Genomic DNA, 24,824 nt, shown 5'->3' on the forward strand with positions numbered 1-24,824 from the left:
TGTGGAACGACTTTGAGAATTCTCTAGATACCTTTTTTTTTATTAATGTAACAAAATTAATTTCTTAAGAAGCGGTCATACTGTACTATTATTAGCGTAGTCATTTTCATTTTTGATGTGGTCACTATTTCATAGCGCCTTTAATGCTTCATTTATAAACTCCTGTGAGATGGGTCAATGATTACAATATCTTGTCAGGTAGCATGGAGCCTAATCAGTTGAAAAGTGTTCTACTGCCCGTGCACTTGTTTACATGGCTGCCCAAGTCATTTTGTCAACATTTGCTTTGTTTTTCCAATGTTTTTGGCAATTCAGCGAGTCCACTTGAACGCCACTCGGGATTTTACTTAGGATATGTAAATAAATGATTTGTTTGAGCAGTGAAACAAATGTGACCTGATGGCCCTTTCTCTTCCTCTCTTCTCTTTTGCTTTTGTTTCTCAGTCTCAGCTTTGACTATGTGCTCTCAAAATGGCCACTGTCTTGTGTCATGAGGCAGTCAACATCCTTCTATAGATCATTCTTTATCACATTTTAACTACAGCCTGACACAATCGGCCAAACCTGAGGCCATGGGGTCACATCAAGCCAAACATTGTTTTTCTATGGCCTGCATAAGAACATCAAGGGCATTTGATTAAGTGGATTAATGAGAAAATAATATTTGTTGTCTTTTATCCATCAACAGATAAGATTTCCTCTTTTTAAATTTAGTAATGTTTATATTTATTTACCTAAATAAAGAGAAAATTGGCGGTTTTACACTTTTTTTGCCGATAATGAAAAATGTAAATACACAAGAAATGGATGAACAAATGTTTTAAAAGTAAAAATATAATATTAATGGTAACAAAGTGAACAAATAAAAAATATATGCAAGTGAGAGGATTTTTACATTTTCCTGCTTGAAAAGGTAAAAAAAAAGAGAATATTTGCCATTCTCCCTTTTGTATTCAATGTTTCCACTCTCTTTGCTTTTTATGTAAAATAAAAATGATAATTCACAATATTTCTCTTATTGATTTTTCACAGTAAAAATGCAAAACTAACGAGAGCTTTTTATTTCAGAATCTCTGCATGACCTCCGATTTATTTAGCAAAGCCATACAAACTATTGCATTTCCCGTCAAATTAAATGTTAACATTTACAGTATATATTTTTTCTGAAATAATGTGAACTTTTGGCCTCCATACGATGGCGTTTTACATATGACACTGTGTGTCAACGTGAGCTGAACAATGTCAGACCTCAGGTCAGGCACCTGTTCAAACTTCCCTTAAGTCTTTGCTCTAAGTTAGCCAGAAGCTTTAATGAGGAAAAAAAACACTAACAGGGAGATAACCCCCAGGAGAAGAAGAACAATATTATAGAAATCCATGTTTCAGCATCATTGACGGCACAAGACGAACAATTCATTCGAATGAACGTCAATGCCCAACACTAAGATTCATAGCCAACTATACTAGACTAAAGGACATCTATCATTGCCAATGACAGGCTATTACTTAATATTATTTGATTTTACCTTATCTAATTTTCAATTGCTGTATCTAACAAAAAATGTCTTTAAATGAAAACTAATCCCTTATTAAATTTGAATTAAAAAAATAAGTTTCTTTTAATTCAAATATATTTTTTCTCCTTTTTAGATTTTGATTCTTATTTATTAGTTATGCTGTTTTATTGCTATTTATTGAATTAGTTTTTGGTTTTATTCATTTTTAAAGTTGTTTATTAACATTTTATTGAAAGTCTTTCACCTGACGATTTCCAATCCGTGATTGTGTCATTGCGAGTCCGAATGGTGGTCCGTCTCCATGTGTGCTCTATGACTGACTGGCAACCACTCCCAGTCCACCTTTCGCCCAGTAAGCCAGGGATAGGCTCCATCACCCCCGACAGCCTGAAAAGAATAAGCGGTGTTGAAAACGAATGACTACAAAAATTTGTTATTGACCTGTATTGTCCACATCTGTGGACATTTTGGGTCATTTAGGCCTCACTTGTTTTTCACATATTAATAATGTGGACTACATGAGCCAAAATGTGAGGTCCACGTGTGTAAATGCCGTATATTTACAAGTTTATTTGTCTCATGTAGCCCAATATACTCCAGTCAATAGGCATAAAGGGGTTAAAGTTAAACAGAGCTATCTTGACATTGGCGCCGCCTATCAGCAAGAAGCGGGAAATTGTTAAACCCACTTTAATTAATGAGGGTTAGTCACAAACAGCAGGTTTGAGTGGGACAGTTTGTTCAGGCTGTTTCGGACACATTTAACCGTTTAAAACTAACGACCGGTTTTGCAAACAATACACAATGGTGTTTCTAAGGCGACTTAACACAAACCTGCCAAGAAGAAGGAATTCCGCGCGAAAAGATGACGTCACCACCGCAGAAACGGTTGGCTGACAACAGCACACCTTTGGAAGCAAATCAAAACCACTTCAAATGGATTGGACGTCTAGCGCCGTCAACAGCAGACAATGAGCTCCATTTAAAGTCGTTTTAACAACATTTTAACAAGTGACGCTATAAATCCCGCACTCAAAGTGCAGCGGGTTGGTCCACTTAAGCATGCGGAGGTGCACATATGGAAGTGGCAGGTGGCTGCAGGGCGTTCACATTCGCGCCAGTCAACCCACTTAGCGCCAAAAGGCCGCACCAAAGCTGGGCAATTAGCTTCCATTCTTTCACCTGACTCCATCGACTCATTGATTGCCATTGGCAGAGATTTACATTCAATCTAGTTGTATTTGGAAGGATCATTACCAGGTTGCAATTCTATTTGACATTGTTTTTAATTTGATATAACCTATTTTTTTCCCTCGTACTCAATGCTATACGCTTCCCCATGAATTACTTTTTCTCCAAACCTTCACAGTTTTTCACATTTATTTTCACAAAGTTTTTGGGGCTTTCCAATTCTAAAATGTATACATTGTTTACTCAGGCCAGGTGATAACTACCAATTTGTAGGGGTATTATTTATTAATTAAAATAAATTAATGAAAAAAAAACGCATAAATTGGGCAAAGTCATATCATGGTATAAAACTTTCCATAGGGTTTCCTATGCCATTGCGTTCACGTGTTACTATGGGAAACCGAAACGCGGAGGAAACCCGAGCAGGAGAGGGCGCACTTAATTAAACACTCACACAATAGAGAGAGAGAGAAAAAAAAGCTGCCAATCACAGAAGACAACTAAGCAAACCTTGCTTCCCGCCGCAGAGTCCGCCTGGGGGGTCTTATTTAGGGGCTGGAGTCTCCGACAGATCAAGAGACGACTTCACCACCATCAGCTTCCAAGACGCGTTGACGAAACGAAGAGGAGTCTGGATTCTGGAGTAGAGGGGGAAACAGGTGAGTGATTTTAATATGGAAAAGTAGTAGTGTTGTCTCAATTAATGATCTTGTCACAGTCTAGATGAGGGGTCTTCAACCAGTGGCTCCATTAAAGATCAGCTGAAGCTCTTTGTGACATGAGAAGTAATTTATTTTCAGAGCCATTAATGATGGTAGATGTCAAACCATCATTTTTATGAGAATTGGCATAGACGTTTAAATATATTAAACGTCTATGGTAGCCAATGAGTTTACCTGTATTGAATGCACTTTCGAAAACGTATTTCTGCTTGAAATGTGATGATGTTGCTGCTTTAATAGAAAAAAAAGTCTTTCAAAAATTGGAAACCTATATTATTTGGCTCTTGATTGCCAATCGATAGGTGAAACAAAAATGTGTTCTATAAGGGAACACAAATGATAACTGTGTCAAGAATAGCAATGCTTTGAATTTGGCTGCTTAGGCAGATGTCAGGCAGAAATTACCATTGGTTATTGCCTACAGGCAACAATTTTTTTCCCATTTAAATTTCCTATCTAACTTACAGCCATTGACTACGGAAAATGTTCATTCGGCCCTCCCACAATCCCCAATGGCAGCCAATGAGTTACATGTGTTCCCCATAAAGTGTTACCTCACCAATTCTGTTTTTGCCTGATCTGGCGGTGACAGCGTGGCAGTGTCCTGCTGCATGCTGTCATTTGATGGACAGCTGTCAGTGGCACTCCTCTCTGCAGCTGCCAACCAACTTCTCGTCTTCTACAATAGACAACCTGAGACGGATTAGGAGGCAGTGTAAGAAGAAAAATAAACACACACACAACACAGATCATCACCGTCCAGATTTTTGTGACAGTGGATGGTCGTCAGGCAGTGTCTTGTTAGCTGGTTTGTTGTCATGTACCAGCTTACCTGCGACTGCCCAGCGACTCTCCGCACAACCTGCAAACAAACACACATACACCAGCTGCACCATTGGACAACTCTGTGAGAAATATACAAGTGAAAGATAATTGCCTTGATGTCAAAACACAATTTAATATAAAAAACAACATTTGATTGAAATGTTTCAGAGACAGAAATTTAAGTGTAACACTTTAGTGGCCCAATAATCCATGAGTGACTGAAGAAAATTCACAATTGTCTTTTTTTTTTTTTTTTTCAAATCCAAACACACTTCACTATTTGGAGTTGTATTTCAAACATGAGAAGTGGAGTTGTTCAGTTCAGTATTGTCAGTAAAAAATAAAAAAAAAAGAAGAAATCTTCATAGTTCCATGCGCTTTTTGACGATGATCTCTCGAACCAGAGCCGCCACCTCTCTGCGAATGTTCTCCATAGGCTCGTCGGTACGCCAAAAGCGCACTACTTTGCCATCAGGATTCACCAGAAACTTCCAGAAGTTCCATTTTGGAACTTTCTGCACAGAATCTGAAAAATCCAAATGAACAATGACTTACCAAGCAGAAATAAGCATCCTAATCAATGACAAAAAAAGTGCAAATTTGAACTTGTCCAAGAATGAACCAGAAATTTGGGGCCAAATGTGATTGAAATTATATTTTGACTCCAAAACCCTTAAAAAAAATTAATAATTTAATATGACATCAACCAAAGTTATTTATTTTTCTTAACTCTAACCCCAGCAACATGTCCTTTAAAGTGTAAGTTTTTTTTCACGAGATACAAAATAAGATTTTGCAAGGTAACACTAAATAAACTCAAATTAACCCAGTCAATTATATTTTAATTTCTCATGAAATAATTTCCAATGATTTCATATGAATTCCTACTTTTATAAGGCAATACACTTAGTGTGCTAAAAACTACGTTACTACTGTGTTAGATTTTCACAGATTTACTTTCACACAAAGGGTCATATACTTATTATTCCTAATTTGAGTACATAAGAAATATCAGCCACATGTTATGTATTCATTTAAATGAGTTGAACCGAACATCCCAAGTCGTGATGTGTTCAAGTGCTCATACCTGTGAGGAATTTGAAGGCGGGTTCGACCTCGGAACCCATTATTTTGATCTTTGCGAAGAAGGGGAAAGTGACGCCGTACGTGGACTTGGCGAACGCCTCGATATAACTGCTGGTTCCCGTCTCTGTGTCGCCGAACTGCCCGCAAGGGAAGGCCAGAACGTTGAAATGAGACGTTCCTAACTCTTTGTGGAGCTCCTGAAGTGAACCGTACGCCATCTCCGTCTGCTCGCAGTTGCTCGCCACGTTGACAACCAGCGAAGCCTACGTCGAAGGAAAAGTTACAAAGCATTCTCAAAACAAATTAAACGCAACTTAACACAAACTAAAACTTCTACTTCTGCTGAGGAGTGTTGTCGATCGTATTCCAGTAAATCACGATAACGTGGACTTACTTTTCCTCGGTACTTCTCCAGAGAGACCATTTTCCCTTTGGCGTCTTTGACCTCGAAGGAATAAAAGTCCGCCGGTTTCTGGGGCTTCAAAAACTGTGTCTGGAGAAGGAATAAGCAGCCAACGCCGACTGTCATGCTTAACAGAGCCGTCAACTTCTTCACTTTGGGCCCGGAGGACTTGACGGGGTAGCCCCCTAAAGCCTCCATCTTGGAGGGGGAAGAAGGAAACTCGAAGGGCGGGGCAAGGTGATGATGAGAGGGCGACGGCTTAGTCAAGTTACACAGAAATACTGCAAAAACGGATGTGTTGCTCTTAATTTTCAAAACATGACGGAAATAAAATCACGAACTCCTAATATATATATATATATATATATATATATATATATATATATATATATATATATATATATATATATATATATATATATATATATATATATATATATATATATATATATATATATATATATATATATATATATATATATATATATATATATATATATATATATATATATATATAAATATATCCATTTTGACTGGGTGTGAAAAAAACGCTCCTTCATGGTGCCCATAGTTAGCAGGGATAGGCTCAAGCACCCCATGACCCTTGTGACAATAAGCTTGATCATAAATTAAAGAGTAATTCAGCTTTGATTAACATTGCATCAGTTTATGAATGTAATGTATACTAATATAAAAATAGAATGACTCCCAATATTATAGAGGGTTGATTCTGAGACATTTCATTTTTCCTCATCATAAAGTGAAAAGTTTGCTCAATGCTTCATGACCACCCACTGGAGGGCGCTCCTTTCCTAGGAATTTGGGTGTATTTTTTGTGAAAATAGTCTTCCCTTGATTATCGTGACTTCACTTATCGCGAATTAACTTCTGTGCGATTTTTTTCTGCTATTAATTGCTATTTTGTATTATTTTATTTTTTAAAGTTCATAAAAATGTGAAAATCCAGGCTGAAACACGGAAGCGGAAGCCACTCTTGCTACTACTATAGTAGTTATAATAGGGGTGACCCTACTTTCTGATTTTTCGATTATCGTGGCCATGTCTGGTCTAGATTAAAAATGATATTCAATAACTGCTGTCATTGGCTACAATTGATGGTTAATGATCACTGCACAATTGAAAACTCAAAATAACGACAAAATTCACCATCCGTGCTTAGCAGTTCCTGAAATAAAATTAAAAAAAGATGATTTTCCATGAGGTCATTGCAGCTTTTTTACAAAGGTGTGAAAAACTTAAGAGTTTGAAGCGGCTGTGTGGTTAGGTAAAATTCACCGTCCGTTGAGAAACTGCTATAAATCTTCGGTTTCGGAGAAATAACTCAAATCGTATGGGAAATAATGTTTTAGTACCATTTACTGGGTTATCTTGCTAGCCCACAATAGTAACATTTGGTATACAATAGTGGGCTACATAACCCCAAATGGGAGGTTCACAAGTTGGATTCCCATCAATGGCAGGTTATGTGAGCTCATTTCTGTCTCAGTTGGTTTGAGGTCACATTTCCAGTGATAAGAATCTGCAGCTATCACTAGTTTTCCTTGAAGATCACCTTGGGTTGCCATTTTGTCTGCAGAAAAGTCAGTTTATTGCTTTTTTTACCCCCCAGTTCAGGTTTTAATAATGTAACCATGCACACTGAATTTGAACGTTAGTTTGGTGGTCTCGTGTGAATTGACAGTCTTGATGGAAACTTCTGACTCACTTGTTTGCGACAAAACCACACGGTGCGGTGAAGATTTCCTTCTAAAGACATGAAGGTGTTAATGTGAAAGAGAAAAATGAGTACTTGTCTTTTGACAATTGTTCAATTTTGTAAATCCAACATAAAAAACTACAATAAAGGGGATATAAATAAAAAACAAAAGACTATATTTGGAAAATGTTTCATATGTTTCAATACACAACATTCATTCATTTTCCATAAGACTAACTTCACAAGGGTCGCAGGGGTGCTGGAGCCTATCCCAGCCAACCAGGTGCAGCAGGCATTGGATTACTTGAACCAGACAACCACACTCACACTCATCATCTCATTACCACCAAGTGGGAATCGAACCCAGAATGTCCACACAAAAGTGAAGTGGAAGAACCCCTTGACTGGCAATACATTACATTTGAAAGATATTTAATTAAATATAGATCATTTTATTATGTATGTATGCAAAAAAGAGCGAAATAATAAAATTGCTGATATTTTTTAATCTAATAAATTGAGTTTAAGACCGCTTGTATACACATCATATTAAACAATATCCATATCTCAACTATATTGAGTTCAGTATAGATAATGAGAAAATATTTTCATAAAATATCTTTTTGATTTTTCTCTATTACGATATATATATATATAGTTTAATCGGATATCATTTACATCATTTCATTTCTATTTAATGCAGTAATGTGTCATTTACTCTCAGCATGCACACTTGAAACTAGCATATAATGACAATGAAATTTAGCTAAAATATGAACTTTGCGGTAACGTTTTTTACTTCATGTCAGTGTTGCTTTCACACTTTGTGACAGCGGTTGGTGAAAAACCAAGACGAGCAATGTGGCTGCCTTGCTGACGTGGGTTTTTGGACCCTCCTTGAGTATAAAATGGATAACATAAGGTGGGTTTCGACAGGAAGGCAAAATGTTCTTTTGTGGCTTCGTGTCAACCGTGGCTCTTCTCTTTCTCATGCCCAGTGAGTAAAACCTTTGGATTGATGTTGTGTTGATTTTGAATCCTATTTTTATTTTCATTTTTAAAGGTGATGGGGCAGAGATTATTGGAGGCAAGGAAGTGAAGCCTCACTCCCTGCCTTACATGGCTCTACTGCAGAAGAAGTCAATGTGTGGGGGTGTTCTCATCCATCCACAATGGGTTCTCACTGCTGCGCATTGTGGAGAGTAAGCCAATGTCTCTCATCTCATCTTATCTCATTTTCTGAATCGCTTTATCCTCATTAGGGTCGCGGGGGTGCTGGAGCATATCCCAGCTAACTCAGGGACATAAGTGTGGGGGGGGGGGGATTTTATTTTGGGCTGCTTCTCAATTATATACTTTTTTTTGTTGCTTTTTTGGAATGTGTTAAAAACATACAATCTTAAATTAACACAAAATAACAAAAAGTGAATTTATATTGTTTTAAAGTTATATATATATATATATATATATATATATATATATATATATATATATATATATATATATATATATATATATATATATATATATATATATATATATATATATATATATATTCAATATATTTATATATATATATTGCTGTTAATATTAATGTTAACATCCCAACTTTATTTGAATTAGGGTTGTAACATTTTGGTATTATTGCTGTTCTATACAGTACATAAGATAATAAGATTAATACACATAAGAAAAAAAAAATATTTTAATGAAGTGGATTAGATGTCCAACATATTTTAAGTAGGAAGATTGGCTTTGGATGCTCATTTTGGTTCCATTGACAGCGCTAAACGTCCAGTTCATTTTGACTTGGATTCCACGAATGAATGTTCATTAACTGGTAGCCAATGAGTTAAAAATCCAAAATGTACAAGAAGGGATGGATGTATTTGTTTGTCTTGAATGAACGTGCCCACCTTTTAGTTCAAATTCAACCGGCGTGACGACAGTGCTGCTTGGAGTACACAACCGGAAAAAGAAAGAGGATTCCTGTCAAACCAGAAAAGTCCAAAAGCAAGTTATTCATCCCAAATACAAAAATTTCAGAACAGGAAATGACATCATGTTGCTCAAGGTGAGGCAAAACGTATATATTAGTCTCTGTGAGAACTGTTTGCGTAATATTGGGGGAAAAAGATTTTGGAATCATTGGGGGGGGGGGGGGGGGGTATTTAATTCCTGTTAATAAAACTTTGATGAGGACAACTTTATAATGTTAATAACAGTTGTAAATTAGAAGATTTTCAGCTAGTGATGTGCCTTGAGTTTTTTTTTTACAAAAAAAGTGTGCCGCAGTTCAAAAAAGGTTGGAAAATACTGCACTAGGGGGCCACTTCCTGCCCGAGGGGCGCAGGTTTGACACCTCTGCTCTCAATTAACGTATCATGAAAAATGTATTCCCAATATTCCAGCTGGACAAACCTGTGAAGGAGACGAAGGAAGTCAAGAGTTTAGCACTGCAAAAAAAGGCCATACCGGTAAAGGCAGGGAGCCTCTGTATGGTGGCTGGATGGGGATTGACCAAAAGCAATGTCAAGGAAACATCCAATGTCCTCATGTCTGTGAATGTGCCTGCGGTTGACGGAAAAAAATGCAGGGAATATTACAAAAATTTGCCCAAGGACGTGATTTGTGCCGGAGAAAAGGGGGCTGACACTTGCAATGTAAGTACTCGTAGGTCTTGAGTTTGTTGGAAGTCACAAAAGTGAAGAAAAATGTTGTGTTTTGTTCTTAGGGTGACTCGGGAGGTCCGCTGGTGTGCAAAAATGTTCTTGTGGGAATCACGTCATTTGGACCAAAAATGTGTGGCACAAAGCCAGGTGTGTACACCTTTCTGTCGACGAAGCAACTTGATTGGGTCAGAAAAAAGATCAAGAAGTAGGAAATGCAATGAGGTTTTTTTTAGTATGCATTTTTAAGACAAAGTTATTTTTTCATGATTAGAATGGTCACTTTGTAGCTTGAATTTGAAAGACATGCTTAGTTACTACGCTAATGTCAGTGAGAATTATTATTTCATGAATTTAATGATCTTTTTTTTTAATTCACAATCAAAAGTTATGGAAAACACCTCCAACATTTGTACTATTTTTCGATCATAACTGGATTGTATGTTGAAATCAATAAAAAGCAATTCAAAATTACATTGTTGCAAATTATTGTACTTGAAGCCACTGTTTAAAAAAAAAAAGATAAATACATTTATCTGACATACTATATTTTTTGGACTGTCTTTTATTTTGTATTGAATGTATTGATGCTGTGTTTAATATTGATGACGCTATGTATCTGTCAATAGCTGCCAATTGTGCTCATGAGGCCTATATATAATATAGCTCTTAACATTTGTTTTTGAAATAACAGTTTAGGACTACTGAGGGAGTGTTCGGATCATCTTGAAAGAGTGATTCTGCATATTTAACCTCAGTCTCACTCTGCAGAAGGTCCCCACCTTGTGGACTTTCTGTGTGTGGCTCCAGTTTTTTTTACCTAGATCTACAATGTCTTCTGTGTCTGTCTTGCTACTGCAACCAAGGAAATTTCCCAAATACGGAATGAAATAAAGTTCTAATATAATCTAATCTAATATAATATAATTGTCATCTAATATTCCTCCATTTTCTTTCCGTACATCTTATCCTGATTGTCTGTTGATTATTGCAATTCCTGTTGATTTTGTGGTAATTTAAGGTCAGAGGTGATTCCCTACCAAAACTACTAATTATTGTTCATTGGGCATTCAATAACAAGTAAAAATTCCAATCAACAGAGCTAGCTGCCCTCTCTACCACCACATGAACTCAATAAAAATGCTTTCAATTATTCTTAAATTGCATTTTTAATACAATTCCCCCCCCCCCCCCCCCTGTTGTCCCGTTTTAGTTATCTACATTTTAAACACCACCCAAAAACTCACTGACCACTATGAAAATGTTAATAATTAGTGGAACGCCTTTATAAAATGGCAGATATAATACAAATCGTCACCAATGATTCAGTTTTAGTTCAATTTTGAACTTGGTCAAGTTCAAAGACACCGACAAATTTGCTAACATCCTGTAAAACAACAATGACAAATTCCGTGGAGCTTTCATAAAAAAGTGAATGAACAGAAGATAAAAGTAGAACCGCACCCTGGAAATTCAATGTGTCCTTTGTTTGAACTCACAGCAGAATGTGTTTACCTAGTTGCCATAATCACCCATACAAAAACATGAAAACCCAATCTTACCACACCTATGAACCTATTGCTACCCCCCCCCCCCCCCCACACACACACACACACAAGTACACACACCCTTTAATCATTTGTTTTATGGTCCCCACTAAAATTTCAGTGTCCCCCAAAAATAGAATCTTCTAGAGCACTGGTGTCAAAGTGGCGGTCCGGGGCCTGAATCTGGCCCGCCACCTCATTTTGTGCGGCCCAAGAAAGTAAATAATGAGTGCAGACTTTCAGTTTTAGGATTAAATTCAAATGAGGATAATAGATTTATATTCTATTCCCTAATTTTCTACCTTTTTGAATCAATGATTGCATGTTTTTAATCCAATGTTTTTTTCATTTGTTTTTAGTTCAAAAATAATTTTGTAGAATCTAAAAAATAAATATATATGTTCTGTTTTCCACTTTAAAAGTCAAATTCAAATTCTGTTAATGTCACTTTCACCAATGAATTTTCTTGTTCACCCCAAAAATGTTTGATATCCAAGTACTTCTTAAAGCCAAACCAGACTAAATATTCAATAGTACTTTTCTTTTTTAATTCAGAAGTTTCCTCCTCTTACCAGAAAACATTTGGCTTGTTTTGTATCCAAAGTGTAAATTGGCTAAAAAGACACAAACCCAATTAACACTGATATGTTTTTATTGTTAAGATGTCATAACTTTTGATCCTCACAAGAGGAGTAATGACAATTTTGCTGACCTATAGCAAGAGCAGTGTAATAAATAAAAGAATGCTGTCTGTCGACTGAATGCTGAACATCTGCATAACATGTCACACGTAATAATAATAATGATAATAATAATGACAATATTAACAATAATAAGCAGGCAACATACAAACACGTACAGATAAATAATCACGTAAATAAATTAATTGCTGAGGCTTGACTGACAATTGATGGCGTAGCAAATAAAGCTTTAATTCAATCTTCTGTGTCTGGTTGTCAGAAGTTGACCGACTGTGGAGGGGAAGAAATTAAAAATGAGTTTTCAACTTGATGAGACTTGAGTTAAATCATTGGCTGCTATTGGCAGCAATAGACGTCCAATCAATGACACAAAAAGAGGATCAAGTGGGTCACGCTCACCTCATTGTCATCACACTACGACATCGCCGGGCGCTTTCTGTAGCTTCTCCTGCTCCGGCCAACTTCCCAGGTAAGATGCCAAAAAGTTCTTTTGCGACCTGTAACTACAAGGCGCTTCAATTTATTTGCTGAAATGAAAACCTGGTCTGATCTATCAAGTTTGTATTCAATATAGGTTAACATTAATAAATAACAACTCAACTATGAGTGGCAGCATTCTATACAGTAATGAAACATCTATTGTATGTAGCTTTAAAAAACATGTACAATTATATCATGTAAAAAAAAAAAAAAATATATATATATATATATATATATATAAATAAATGGACTTTATTGGACAACTATCGCCATTGGTAGTGAACCAATGAGTTAAGATGTCCAATTTACTTTTTGTCCAAACATGGAGTTGCTCCTTTCTAGTTTTTATGACTTTCTTCAACTCGTGATCGCCGTCGGTGTCATAAATTCCACTTCTAATCAATTTATTGCCACTTTAATTGCCAAAAGAAATTCAAGACTTTGGACCTGCGTTTCCATTTTCGCTTACTAAGTGATAAAACAGATCCTAGAAACTGTGTTGATGGCGACTGAATGTTTGATAAATCAAAGTAAAACTGAAAACTTGTGATCAAATATTTGTCAAATTGTTGCATTTTCATTTCTCTTTTCAATCAATATAAGCAGGGGCCCTGGCAGATAAGTGATTAGCGTGTCGCTTCACAGCTCCGGGGTCCTGGGTTCAAATTCAGGTCATGTCCATCTGTGTAGAACTTGTATGTTCTCCCTGGCCTGTGTGGGTTTACTCCAGGTACTCTGGTTTCCTCCCACATTCCAAAAACATGCATGGTAGGCTGTTGGACACTCTTAATTGCCCCTAGGTATGGTTGTGACTGTGCATGGTTGTCTCCTTGTGCCCTGCGATTGGCTCTGGCCACCGATTCAGGGTGTCCCCCGCCTCTAGCCCGGAGTCAGCTGGGATAAGGCAGTGCAGAAAATGAGATGAAATAAGAGAATCAATATGAGCAAACTCACTGTGCACAAGCCATGAGCATGACGGCGGTGCAGCTGATTATGGACAAAACTACAGCCGTGATGACCAAGCCCATCTGAACCCAATCGGTGTCGCCAATCTGTTCCGACTTGGTCCGGCTGGGCTCCAACCTTTGACTCCCACAGCGCGCGCCTTCGTAGCCTTTGGTGCAACTGCAATGGACACAACCTGCGTTAAGGTAGCTAGCAAAACCAGACCTTCTTATTTTTGGACCAAATATTATATATTATTTTTCGCTTATATATATATATATATATATATATATATATATATATATATATATATATATATATATATATATATATATATATATATATATATATATATATATATATATATATATATATATATATATATATATATATATATATATATATATATATATATATATATATATATATATATATATATATATATATATATATATATATATATATATATATATATATATATATATATATATATATATATATATATATATATATATATATATATATATATATATATATATATATATATATATATATATACATATACACACATACATACATATACACACATACATACATATACATATACACACATACATACATATACACATACATACATATACATATACACACATACATACATATACATATACACACATACATACATATACATATATATAACAGTAATTCTTGTCGGTGGCGCTGGAACTCACATGCACACGGGTTCCTGCAGACCTTCAATGCCCTGACAGAAGCCGTGGATGCAGTAACCCAAGTGAGTGGAGGTGCAGGGGTCTTCGGTGGTCCACGTGGCGGACGTCTGTCCTTGAGTAGACGAGGTATGCTCAGGGTTAAAAGCAGTGGTGCTCTTGCTCTTCTGCTTGTTCTTCTTTTTGCCTTTGCCTTTTCTCTTTTTCCTGTCATCGCGCAGAAATTCGCCTAAACGTTTGAAGGGAACAAGGGTTTACAAACTGTCGGATCACAGACGGTTTTAGGAATAGGAGTAAAAAGAATCCTACTGGCAAGAGCTTCGACATCCGCGTCGTATTCGAAGTTGCCCTGTACAACTTGGAGGTCCTCCCCTGAGGCCGAACCCAAAGTCACGCTGTGCAGTTCACCCAAAGCTGACGCATCAGATTCTTGAGGGCCCAGAACACTGAAAAGTACTGAAAACAAAATATGTGGAGCAGACATCAATATTATGTCAAACAAAACAAAAAATACCTGTTTTAAATTTCATAACTGACTGACTTTGTGACTGACAGCGCTCGACTCTGCGATCCATTTCTGAATGACAGTTTATTGCCCCTCCCATACAAAATGGATTGGACATCGAGCACCGTTGATGCCACATTCATGGCCAGTCCTCCCAGTTTAAAAAATGCATTATTTTCATTCCGAGTACAGGTCTGGACTCGCGTCCAGTTGCGGGTAGGTGTGGGTAGCAGAACATATTTTGGCAAAGAGGTTGTGGCCAGAATGGAATGCACAACGAACAATGTGTTACAATGTTATATGCCAAAGTATTATTCTCCTACTACTACTACTTGGTACTTTAGCTCTTTTGGCTGCGGCCTATAGTACTGTATTACTTAATACACAATATAATACTCGTTGAAGCCGCAATATTCGAGGGATTACTGTACTACTGTGCACAGTAATCCCTCGAATATCGCAGACAATGTATTCCAGACATGGCTGTGATAACCCAAAAAAACCCTGCAAAGTAGTATCCCCCCTATTATTACTGCCATACTCCATGTTTTTGAGCCCATACAAGTACACAAATACAATTATCAAGATGTGTATTTATGAAATATTGCAGCTATAAGCATATGAAAAGGCTGATATGTATTCATATCTTAATTTAATCTATATATTAAAAAAAATGTCACATTCGAGAGACATTGGATCATCGATGCTACACTTGGAGGTGGGTAGTAACACGTTACATTTTCATTAGTAACCATACTTTTAGTTCAATTTTTCTTCTTTACACTACATATTAAAGTTTTTTTTGTGTGCCGGAAATGCTAACAGTGGCTGTACCGGTTTCCTCAATGAGAAACCACAACAATAATCTGATGACTCTATTATACTAATTAGAGACAGAAACAACCTCAGAAGTCCTAAAATTACGGCAGCCTGTTCAAATTCTATGGGTACGGAAAAATAAAATAAAAAATCACATAGAGTCCAAGCTGAAGGGAAAATAGTTGTATGTTATTTCAATGTCTATGTTTTTTTGTATATTTCAGTCTGGTTTATACTTTATTTGTACGTGATCATCTGTAGCATGAGAAATAAAGTAACGCACTTGGTGACTTGGACATGAAACGATCACCGTTCACAGCCATTGAGGACGACAAATGTCTCATCTAAGCAAGAGTTGGGATATGACGAAGAATTAATAACAATTATGCAATGAAAGGATTGATTTTCACTATGGTTTTGAGTTTTTTCGCACGCAGTTCATTTAGGTGGAAGTTAAGTATTTGGTTCTGTATATATATAAGTTTATAGTCTAAGTTTTCATGAACAAAGTAAAGTGGTGATTAAACTGTATGGAAGTGAGGTCAAAGGTCATACAGGTCAGAAAAGGTATGTTGTGATCCTTTGGTAACATTTTTTGGAGATAAGTATAAAACATTTATATGTCTTTTTTCCAGTCATCCCAAGTATCAATGGGGTGCTGGAGCCTATCCCAGCTAACTACGGGCACCAGGCCGGCCAATCGCAGTACACAATGAGATGGAAAACTATTTACGGTTATATTCATACCTAGAGGCAATTTAGAGTGTTCAACCCACCAACCCTACATGTTTTGGGGATGTGGGAGGAAACTGGAGTACCTGGATAAAACCCACGCAAACCTAGGGAGAACATGCAAACGCCACACAGTGAGTACCCACCCGCCGCAATCCAACCCTCGACCCAAGAAATGTGAGATCAACGCGCTAACCACTCACCCACCAGGCCACAAATAGAAGGTATTGTCATTAGAAAAAAAACGATTTCTTTCATAAATATTAGTCCTGGCTGGCTTTAACAGGAATGAACTTACCTAAGCAGAGGAGACAGGTGATGATGAAGGTGTTCATATCCTGGGAGAAAGAGGGCGTGAGTGCTGGGAAGTCCGCTAGTCCAACAAATGCGAGTGAGTGTGTCAGTTATGAGGGTGTTCTGCTCTCTTAACCTTGGCTGGGCTGTGCGCCGCCTTTATACACACCCACCACGCCCGCCCGTGCACTTCAAGGAGAAACAAGTGTGTAATGATTAACAAAGCCCGTAGCGACACATTTTGCATTTACGAACCCCATGCAAAAGCCATTTCGCGGGAATCGTGAATAGGAAGCGGTTTTTATCTAGCATTCATGTATATTCAGTCGGCTTACTGGTGGCCATTAAAAGGCACACCTTCGACATTTTGTCCTAGCCGCCCTAAATGTTATGATTTCCGCTTGCCTTATTTGGGCGAGTTACACACTAAAGTCATTCACAAATCGGGAAGTTCTGCTTTCGGAAGGGAAATTAATGATTTGTGAAAAGGCTTTCATGCATTTTAAATACAGCAGGGACCCAGAGGTTAATTGACTAATTGAGGAATAATTGAAGATGAAATTCATTGGTGAATAAAAGTGGGTTGGGGACATTTTTGGCCAGTTCATGGCCTCTTATTTCAGCATATCAATAACAAATACTGTATTTAAAAAAAATCGGATGCCTTAATACATGGCATTTACATACAGGGACATTTTTAGGTCATGTAGTCTACAATGTTGACATTTGGTCAAGTCTGCATTGTGAATTATAAATGGGCCCTTTTAGTATTTTTTAATGTTTAGATTTTTTGAATGAAAACAAATAAAGTAAAATGAAAGATCTTTGGATTAAACTAAAGCATTTTTTCGGAGTATTTACAATTGGAAACAAAAAAACATGTTATAGTTTAAACATTAGTTTTTTGTAATGTTTTTTTGAAATATGAATGCCCACGAATAGTGTAAATGTTTTTGGTGACTTTTGTTTAAAATTTTGTGAACTGTAAACTCATCAGGTTAATAGAAAGTGGCATTCAAAATCCTTTTTATTTTGTAAATATTCACTTTTTAAATATGTATTTTTACATTTAAAAAAACCTGTTTATTTTATATTTTACAAAATGTTTCATTTAACAGTTTTTCACTTTAAAACAAAGAAGGAAGACAAAATACCTTCTTGAGTTTTGTCAGTTACAGTATTTCCGTGGAGAAAACTTTCTTATGTTTTTAAATAATAGTATTTGAATAAAAAAAATGGAAAAACAGTATATTTTCTTTTTAAGTTATAAATAGAGGATTTTGAGTATTGCCACTTATTGTGGCAGCCTGGAAAGGCATTCATTGAGTGCAATAGACGTCCAACCCATTTCAACTGGAAGGGATGGTAATGATTATAATATGTCACTTTATTTCCTACCCTTGTTGTCTATGTTTGTTCATGTTGGCATCCAACAAATTGATGCTCACGGTTAATATTTTGGTCTGTTTTAGGGCGTGAGCGTGATTACCGTTGTTGCGTCTGCACATCCTCGCCGTCCCTTGTTGGATCTTCACAATAACATGGGTGGAAAGTCTGACAAAAAGCCTGGAGGAAAACACCTCAGAGCAGCCGCCCTCTCCAAGCCCCTAACCGCAGCCCAGAATAGCTTTGCATTCTCCCAAAAAGGTGGAACGACACCCCAAATGCCGAGTTAATGTTTAGATGGGATTATTGTTAGGATTTGCATAAAGACCACACTGACACGAGCAACTGGGTACTTGGAAACGGATCATTACATCTGCTTTGAAAACTAATGGAGTATACCATGTTGCTTGATTATTAACCTGACACACCATTTTCATGATTTGCATTATGAGTTTCATTGAAGTAGGCAGTATGAAGTAAACAAGTAGGAATTACACTAGACAGTTGAAAATTGATGAAATAGAATAGAATAATCAATCTCAAATCTAAATGTTTGAGTTTTAGCTGGAACTAAATGTTGAACTAATATGCAGATTCACCAAAGTACTGTATTTTCTGGACTATAAGTGACACTTTTTACATAGTTTGGCTGGGCCTGCGACTTATATTATATTTTTTATGCTATATATATAAATAAATATATATATATATATATATATATATATATATATATATATATATATATATATATATATATATATATATATATATATATATATATATATATATATATATATATATATATATATATATATATATATATATATATATATATATATATATATATATATATATATATATATATATATATATATATATATATATATATATATATGTGGCCTATTGTGATAATAAAGAGCGAGTAGAAAAGGGTAAAAAACAAACCAGGTTAAGATTCACTCGTTTTATTTCATTGTCCACTGCAATAAATTAAATACTTTCTGACATGATATCTTGCCATTGTTTGCCATACAAGTTGCAGAAAGGTATAAATAAATACAAGCTAAAGCACATCAAGAGCGTACGTGCAAGGTTTAAATAATAAAAAAAGAGGAATGATAGTAATAAAAAGTTTAATTTTTCCCTGCCTACATTGTTTGCACTCCTTTGTAGCCCTGTCGCTTCAGTTGGGGACCACATTTGTTCTTTTTATACCTGCAAAAACAACAAAACAAAACAGATTTACGATAACATTACTTACGTCTAATGATGAAAAAAAATAATATCATAATTCATCATACTATGATTTACTGTTAAAGGTATAACTATTCATTTTGATTGATTGTCAACATTTTACAAAACAAATGATCATAATGAAATGAAACAAAACTGCATTTTACCACTCATTTAAAAAAAAAAATTACCTAAAGTGTAAACTGTGGTATCATTTATACAACACGATCAAATCAAATGTTTGCTGTTGGCTCCGCCCAATTCCCGTCAATGACTTAAATTTGGAATGACACACTTACCACTTGCAACAGAAGTAGAGCAATCCAGCCAAGCCCACACCAAGCAGCGTCACACAGAAGATAATAAAGATAATCTGCTCCTCTCCCATGGGCTTGAAGACCAGCTCAAGATTGCTGCATCGGGGTCCGTAGAAGCCACCATGACACCTGTGTGGGTAATCCGTGTCACCCATGGATACAAATACCCCAAAAGGCCGAAACTTACTTGCAGTGGTGCTCGTTGACGTCCACCAACAGCATGCACTGACCGCCGTTCATGCAGTAACTGGCGTAGGTGGAGTCACAAGTTTGGGAGGAGCGTTTCACCAAATGGGGGCGCTCTTTTAAAAGGCCTGTCGAAGAAAGGAGGTTTTTTTTGCTCAGTCGTACACATCTCTGTCTGTTTGTCCAAATATTATGTAATAAAACGAGCTTTAGTGTGGTTTTATTTCTTGGCTTTTCTATTAATTTTGATTCTTATTTTTCTATTTTGGCGGCTGAGTGGTTAGCACGTTGCCTTCACAGTGGGAGGACCTGGGTTCGAATCCCGATTCAGTCTTTTCTACGTGGGTTTTCTCTGGGGACTCCAGTTTCCTCCCACATTCCAAAGACATGCATGGTAGGCTGATTGGACACTCTAAATTGCCCCTATGTATGAGTGTGAGTAGTTATTTGTCTCCTTGTGCTGTGCGATTGGTGGGCCACCTCTGGCATGAAATCAACTAGCTGGGATAGGCTCCAGCACCCCCCTGCATGGCCCTAGTGATGATATAGTGTTTCATAAAATGAGGTGAGATGAGATTTTTCGATTTGTTCTGCAAAGTTTATATATTTGGTGTTGTTGTTTATACTTCTAGAATCATTTTTTTGCCCGTAGCTGTTAACTCATTCACTACCATTGACAGCAATAGGCGACCAATCCAATTTGAATCAGCGCGCTGGCACGGATCGTTCCATCCCTCCCAGTCAAGATAGATTGGACATCTATTGACATTAATGGAATCCATTTAAAAAATGAATGAATACATTTTTTTAAATCATCTTGATTTCACCCAGTTCTGACCCTCTGTAAATGATGCCATTGGCCTTGTTTTCCAATCAGGGTAATTCCTGACATATTTATAGAAATTTATAGATATGTATAGTACAGTATATTAGTACTTTACAATAAGGAAATAATAAAAAAAATCAAAGTAGATGGGTTTCAAGCTGCCCAATGCATCCTACAGTGGCCTACAACATAAAAAGTGTCTATACGACATACCTGAAGAGACAGAGGAGTCTGCGTGAGTCATCTGAAGAATGGATGAGATGCTTTTTGTCAGAATAATAGGCCACAAAAGCATGACACCTGTTTAAGCCAAAATATGGATAGAATAAGAGTTATGGCATTGGCATGTCTCGAATAACCCACATTCCCATATGATAAAGTATTTTTTTTCAATGACATGAGAAGACATTCTCTTGTTTGAAGGTGTCTCTTTCTCTTTAAGATATAAAATGGAAGCGCTGATGATGATAAAACTGTGATTAGCAACTGAGTCATTACAAGTTCAATAAAACCAAATGAAAAGTAGGAGTGTTGGTATATTTGCAATGAGGAGTTGACAGGAAATGACACACACACACACACACACTTGGCGACCAGTCAAGGGTGTAGTCTACCTTTCGCCCAAAGTCAGCTGGGATAGGCTTCGGCAACCCCCGCAACCTTTATGAGGATGCGCGGTATGGAAGACGAAGGAATGAAAGGATTTGCATCTCTATCTGAATAATAATATTATAATAGTAGTTTTAAAATCTTAGTCACACACTTATTGGTAATGTCTTCCCTCTTTTATAATTTCATATATAATCGCACACTATTCTTTGACTGTTGTTATACTTGATCCCCCAACCTTTTAAACAGGTCCACAATAACTACCACCCCTATTATTATTACTTATTTTACAACTATAGTATTTTTGTACTACATGTACTTTTATAACCCTATCTATCATGACGACTAATTTAATTATTTCTCTTTCATAGACATTGTGACCTGTTTCACTCTGTCAAAAAATTCTGAATAACCTATTTCATTTGTAATACTATGGTTTAAAACCTTTTCAATGTTATTTATTCATTTAATATTTTAATGTCTATTGTCTTCCGGTAAAGGCCTTTGGGGCCCTTATTTGGCCAAGTAGAGAAATAAACTTGACTTTTACATTCACTCACTGTTTTTCCCAAAAATAATGTATGCTTTAGCGCCCTTCAGTGTTGAAGTTAGTAGATTGCATCTAATTTAAACTTCTAATTGCTCCAAGAAATACATCATTAAAGTTCAATATCATGTTTCTACATGATACCATCATGAAAAAAACAACTACATCATGGTATCATGTGTTACATGATACCATGATGTAAAAACAGGCAAATTATAAGTAAAGGATGATCGTAGTATGTCATTTTAACATGATAATCATCGTGTTCTTACTTGATAATTACTGAGTTTTACATGTAGTTCTCACGTTATTAAATGTTATCACGTTTGAACATTATAATTAAGTTTTTCCTACATAAAAGATCAAGTTCATCCAAGATGACATCACTTTTATATTTTAATATGTTAATAATTGGGATCTTAGATGATAGTATTTTAGTTTTTTTTTAAAAACTTGCATGTTTTAACATAATTCTCAAGTATTTACTTGATAGTCATGACATTTTAAGGGATACCATCAGATTATGTTTTTACATTATGCTATGCATGTCAAATTATGGTATTGTATTTTAGGAGGGTGCCTATATATCTGGAACATTACTGCTAAAAACTGTGTAATAAATCAAGGTTTAAAAAGGGCTTTTGACATAGACCAGATAATGACTCAAATAAAAATGACAAGACTGAAATTTAGGAACTGAATGATTTAATGACCCCCAGTGTGAACTAAACCACTTTTGTTCTGCTGCGAGGGATATTCCATTAACTCCTCTTCAAGTTTTTACTTGTTCTGCAAAGATATCGTGCTTCCAAAAAATGTTGGCCAACACCAATGTAAGTAACCAGATCATTCTAGTTTTTCTCGTCTATTGCAGACACTTCATTCATATGACACAGCCACTTTCGCCCTTATTACGCTTATGATCTTAATCATCAAAGTCTGTCACACCAATCTGGTTTCATTCATTTTACATCATCACCAACCGTCCAAGTTCAGATTGGATGACTGATATCCATGGCACGAAAACATGTTCATTCATTGGTTGGTCTTAATAAAATATTGAGGAGATTTTATTATAGTAATTTTAAAAAGTGAAAGTCATTTCACTTTTTTAAAACAATTTTAATATTATGGTGACTGATGACTCAAAATTCATCATTTTTGATAGACTGGATACTACCAGGGAAACAATTATTTAAAAAAAAAATCAACATTGGTGGGAATTGGCTGACTTTTTTTTGTCTGTGTAATGCAATTGTTTTAATTTTTATATTTTTAAATGAACATTTGAAAATGTAAAGTTAATTATGACTGACATAAGTTATATATGACTAGGAAAAAATATAAAGACAGCATGTAAGAAAAAAAACAATGGTTAGAAAGTACGTTAAGCTTAACAAAAAAAAATATCTCAAGACAATTAAATTTTGAAGTACCTTGTATTGAAGAATATCTATTCAGGAATTAATTCATATTTCTGAGCAAACAAATGTCTAAGTACTTCAAATCTAAGAGAAAAATATTTACAATGATGTCAGATGAGAAAAAAACTATTTAAAAATGTTTTTTTTTTTTGTAAAATGACTTGCAAAGCAGTCGTGATCATGAAATAGCAAAACATCACCCAAAAACACTTGAAACAAAGTCAAACTCACCAAAAATGGACAGAAGACCTGACACTCTCGCCATGATGGACGACAACAACGATCTGCAGTTGGGATAAAATGTGCAAATTTCAAAACGTCTAAGACGCGCTTTCAGAGTGTTGTGTTGTGCGTCGCTAACGAACTAACGGTGAGTTGAACTGAGCTGAGGTGAGTTCGTGTCGTAATGGGTGCGGTCGAAAGAGCAACAACCTTCAAAGATCCCACATTTCGAGACGGGCCCCGAAGGCAGCATCATTGCCAGAAGTCCACCCACCAACCCGATACTGTCTATCTACTAAAGATTATTTCTAGTGTAAAAATAGATTTTTGTTTTCAGGCATAATTAAAAGACTTATACAGACTTTTTAACTCAAGGTCCCCGAAAGCCCCCCACCCAGTCTGTTTTCCATGTCTCCCTCCACCAAAACACCTGAATCAAATAATCAATCTTCCAGGCAGCTTGCTGATTTGATCATTTGATTCAGGCGTGGTTTTATTGTTATTATACAGGTGCAATGTGATTTAAAGCATCACCACAAAGTGCACAAATAACAACAAACGGACATCTCATCTCATGTTGTTGTTATTTCTGCACTTGCCTACTCACTTACTTTCGTGGGCTTTTTTTCTGAACCACTTTATCCTCATTAGGGATGTGGGGGGGTGCTGGAGCCTATCCCAGCTGACTCCGTGCCAGAGGCGAGGGGCACCCTGACACAAGGAGACACCCACACACACTATGCACACCCACACCTAGGGGCAATTTAGAGTGTACCATTAGCCTACCATGCATGTCTTTGGAATGTGCGAGGAAACCGGAGTAGCCAGAGGAAACCCACACAGGCCTGGGGCAAACCTGCAAATTCCACACAGATGGTCATGACCTGGATTTGAACCCAGGACCCCACCACTGTGAGGCCGACACGCTAACCACTCGCTTCACCATGCCGCCCAACACACAGACAAATAAATAAATGATAAATAAGTCATAATAAAGTAAGTCCACAACATACCTAAATGAGTAGGCAAGTGCATAAATAACAACAACAAACAAACAAATGGTAAATAAATAATAAATAAAAAGCTAATGCTTTACACTCAATAAGTCATCTGCATATGAATTGATCGATATGTAATAATTGTTTAAATCAAAATGGATTGGAACCAGTTATATTGTTTAGGAGGGGATAAAC

At 36.3% G+C, this 24,824-nt stretch overlaps 4 protein-coding genes across 4 annotated transcripts; 1 reads left to right on the forward strand and 3 right to left on the reverse strand.

Annotated features, from left to right (window-relative positions):
* Positions 1-4,363: 4,363 nt before the first annotated feature.
* gpx8 (glutathione peroxidase 8 (putative)) lies at positions 4,364-5,994 on the reverse strand. Its single transcript, XM_077715174.1, has 3 exons — positions 5,736-5,994; positions 5,343-5,604; positions 4,364-4,781 (listed from the first exon to the last, which is right to left on the reverse strand). The coding sequence occupies exons 1-3, from the start codon at positions 5,940-5,942 to the stop codon at positions 4,618-4,620; spliced, it is 633 nt and encodes a 210-aa protein (XP_077571300.1). The 5' UTR covers positions 5,943-5,994; the 3' UTR covers positions 4,364-4,617.
* A 2,406-nt stretch (positions 5,995-8,400) lies between these two features.
* Positions 8,401-10,604, forward strand: LOC144195429 (granzyme K-like). The gene is made up of 5 exons (XM_077715067.1): positions 8,401-8,458; positions 8,525-8,663; positions 9,385-9,535; positions 9,873-10,124; positions 10,196-10,604. Exons 1-5 carry the CDS (start codon positions 8,407-8,409, stop codon positions 10,340-10,342), a joined length of 741 nt encoding a protein of 246 aa, XP_077571193.1. The 5' UTR covers positions 8,401-8,406; the 3' UTR covers positions 10,343-10,604.
* Positions 10,605-12,311: 1,707 nt separating this feature from the next.
* On the reverse strand, positions 12,312-17,032 carry areg (amphiregulin). The gene is made up of 6 exons (XM_077715427.1): positions 16,886-17,032; positions 14,841-14,987; positions 14,535-14,760; positions 13,813-13,983; positions 12,778-12,881; positions 12,312-12,648 (listed from the first exon to the last, which is right to left on the reverse strand). The coding sequence occupies exons 1-5, from the start codon at positions 16,920-16,922 to the stop codon at positions 12,788-12,790; spliced, it is 675 nt and encodes a 224-aa protein (XP_077571553.1). The 5' UTR covers positions 16,923-17,032; the 3' UTR covers positions 12,312-12,648; positions 12,778-12,787.
* A 2,184-nt stretch (positions 17,033-19,216) lies between these two features.
* On the reverse strand, positions 19,217-24,043 carry LOC144195548 (proepiregulin-like). The gene is made up of 5 exons (XM_077715266.1): positions 23,641-24,043; positions 21,043-21,129; positions 20,005-20,131; positions 19,800-19,946; positions 19,217-19,482 (listed from the first exon to the last, which is right to left on the reverse strand). Exons 1-5 carry the CDS (start codon positions 23,672-23,674, stop codon positions 19,416-19,418), a joined length of 462 nt encoding a protein of 153 aa, XP_077571392.1. The 5' UTR covers positions 23,675-24,043; the 3' UTR covers positions 19,217-19,415.
* Between the last annotated feature and the right edge of the window lie 781 nt (positions 24,044-24,824).

The sequence above is a fragment of the Stigmatopora nigra genome, chromosome 4 (genome assembly GCF_051989575.1).
Source record: "Stigmatopora nigra isolate UIUO_SnigA chromosome 4, RoL_Snig_1.1, whole genome shotgun sequence".
In the NCBI taxonomy this organism is placed as follows: domain Eukaryota; kingdom Metazoa; phylum Chordata; class Actinopteri; order Syngnathiformes; family Syngnathidae; genus Stigmatopora; species Stigmatopora nigra.

Excerpts from the sequence above, each read along its gene's own strand:
- gpx8 (XM_077715174.1), bottom strand. The coding sequence starts at position 5,942 with ATGGAGGCTTTAGGGGGCTACCCCGTCAAGTCCTCCGGGCCCAAAGTG. Across the intron at positions 5,605-5,735 it reads TGGAGAAGTACCGAGGAAAA|GCTTCGCTGGTTGTCAACGT; the intron begins GTAAGTCCACGT and ends CCTTCGACGTAG. Across the intron at positions 4,782-5,342 it reads CGCCTTCAAATTCCTCACAG|ATTCTGTGCAGAAAGTTCCA; the intron begins GTATGAGCACTT and ends TGGATTTTTCAG.
- LOC144195429 (XM_077715067.1), top strand. The coding sequence starts at position 8,407 with ATGTTCTTTTGTGGCTTCGTGTCAACCGTGGCTCTTCTCTTTCTCATG. Across the intron at positions 8,459-8,524 it reads TCTTCTCTTTCTCATGCCCA|GTGATGGGGCAGAGATTATT; the intron begins GTGAGTAAAACC and ends TCATTTTTAAAG. Across the intron at positions 8,664-9,384 it reads ACTGCTGCGCATTGTGGAGA|TTCAAATTCAACCGGCGTGA; the intron begins GTAAGCCAATGT and ends CCCACCTTTTAG.
- areg (XM_077715427.1), bottom strand. The coding sequence starts at position 16,922 with ATGAACACCTTCATCATCACCTGTCTCCTCTGCTTAG. Across the intron at positions 14,761-14,840 it reads GGATGTCGAAGCTCTTGCCA|GCGAATTTCTGCGCGATGAC; the intron begins GTAGGATTCTTT and ends TCAAACGTTTAG. Across the intron at positions 12,882-13,812 it reads ATGCTCATGGCTTGTGCACA|TTACAGGTCGCAAAAGAACT; the intron begins GTGAGTTTGCTC and ends AGCGCCTTGTAG.
- LOC144195548 (XM_077715266.1), bottom strand. The coding sequence starts at position 23,674 with ATGGCGAGAGTGTCAGGTCTTCTGTCCATTTTTG. Across the intron at positions 19,947-20,004 it reads GTCAACGAGCACCACTGCAA|GTGTCATGGTGGCTTCTACG; the intron begins GTAAGTTTCGGC and ends TTACCCACACAG. Across the intron at positions 19,483-19,799 it reads CTCTACTTCTGTTGCAAGTG|GTATAAAAAGAACAAATGTG; the intron begins GTAAGTGTGTCA and ends TTGTTTTTGCAG.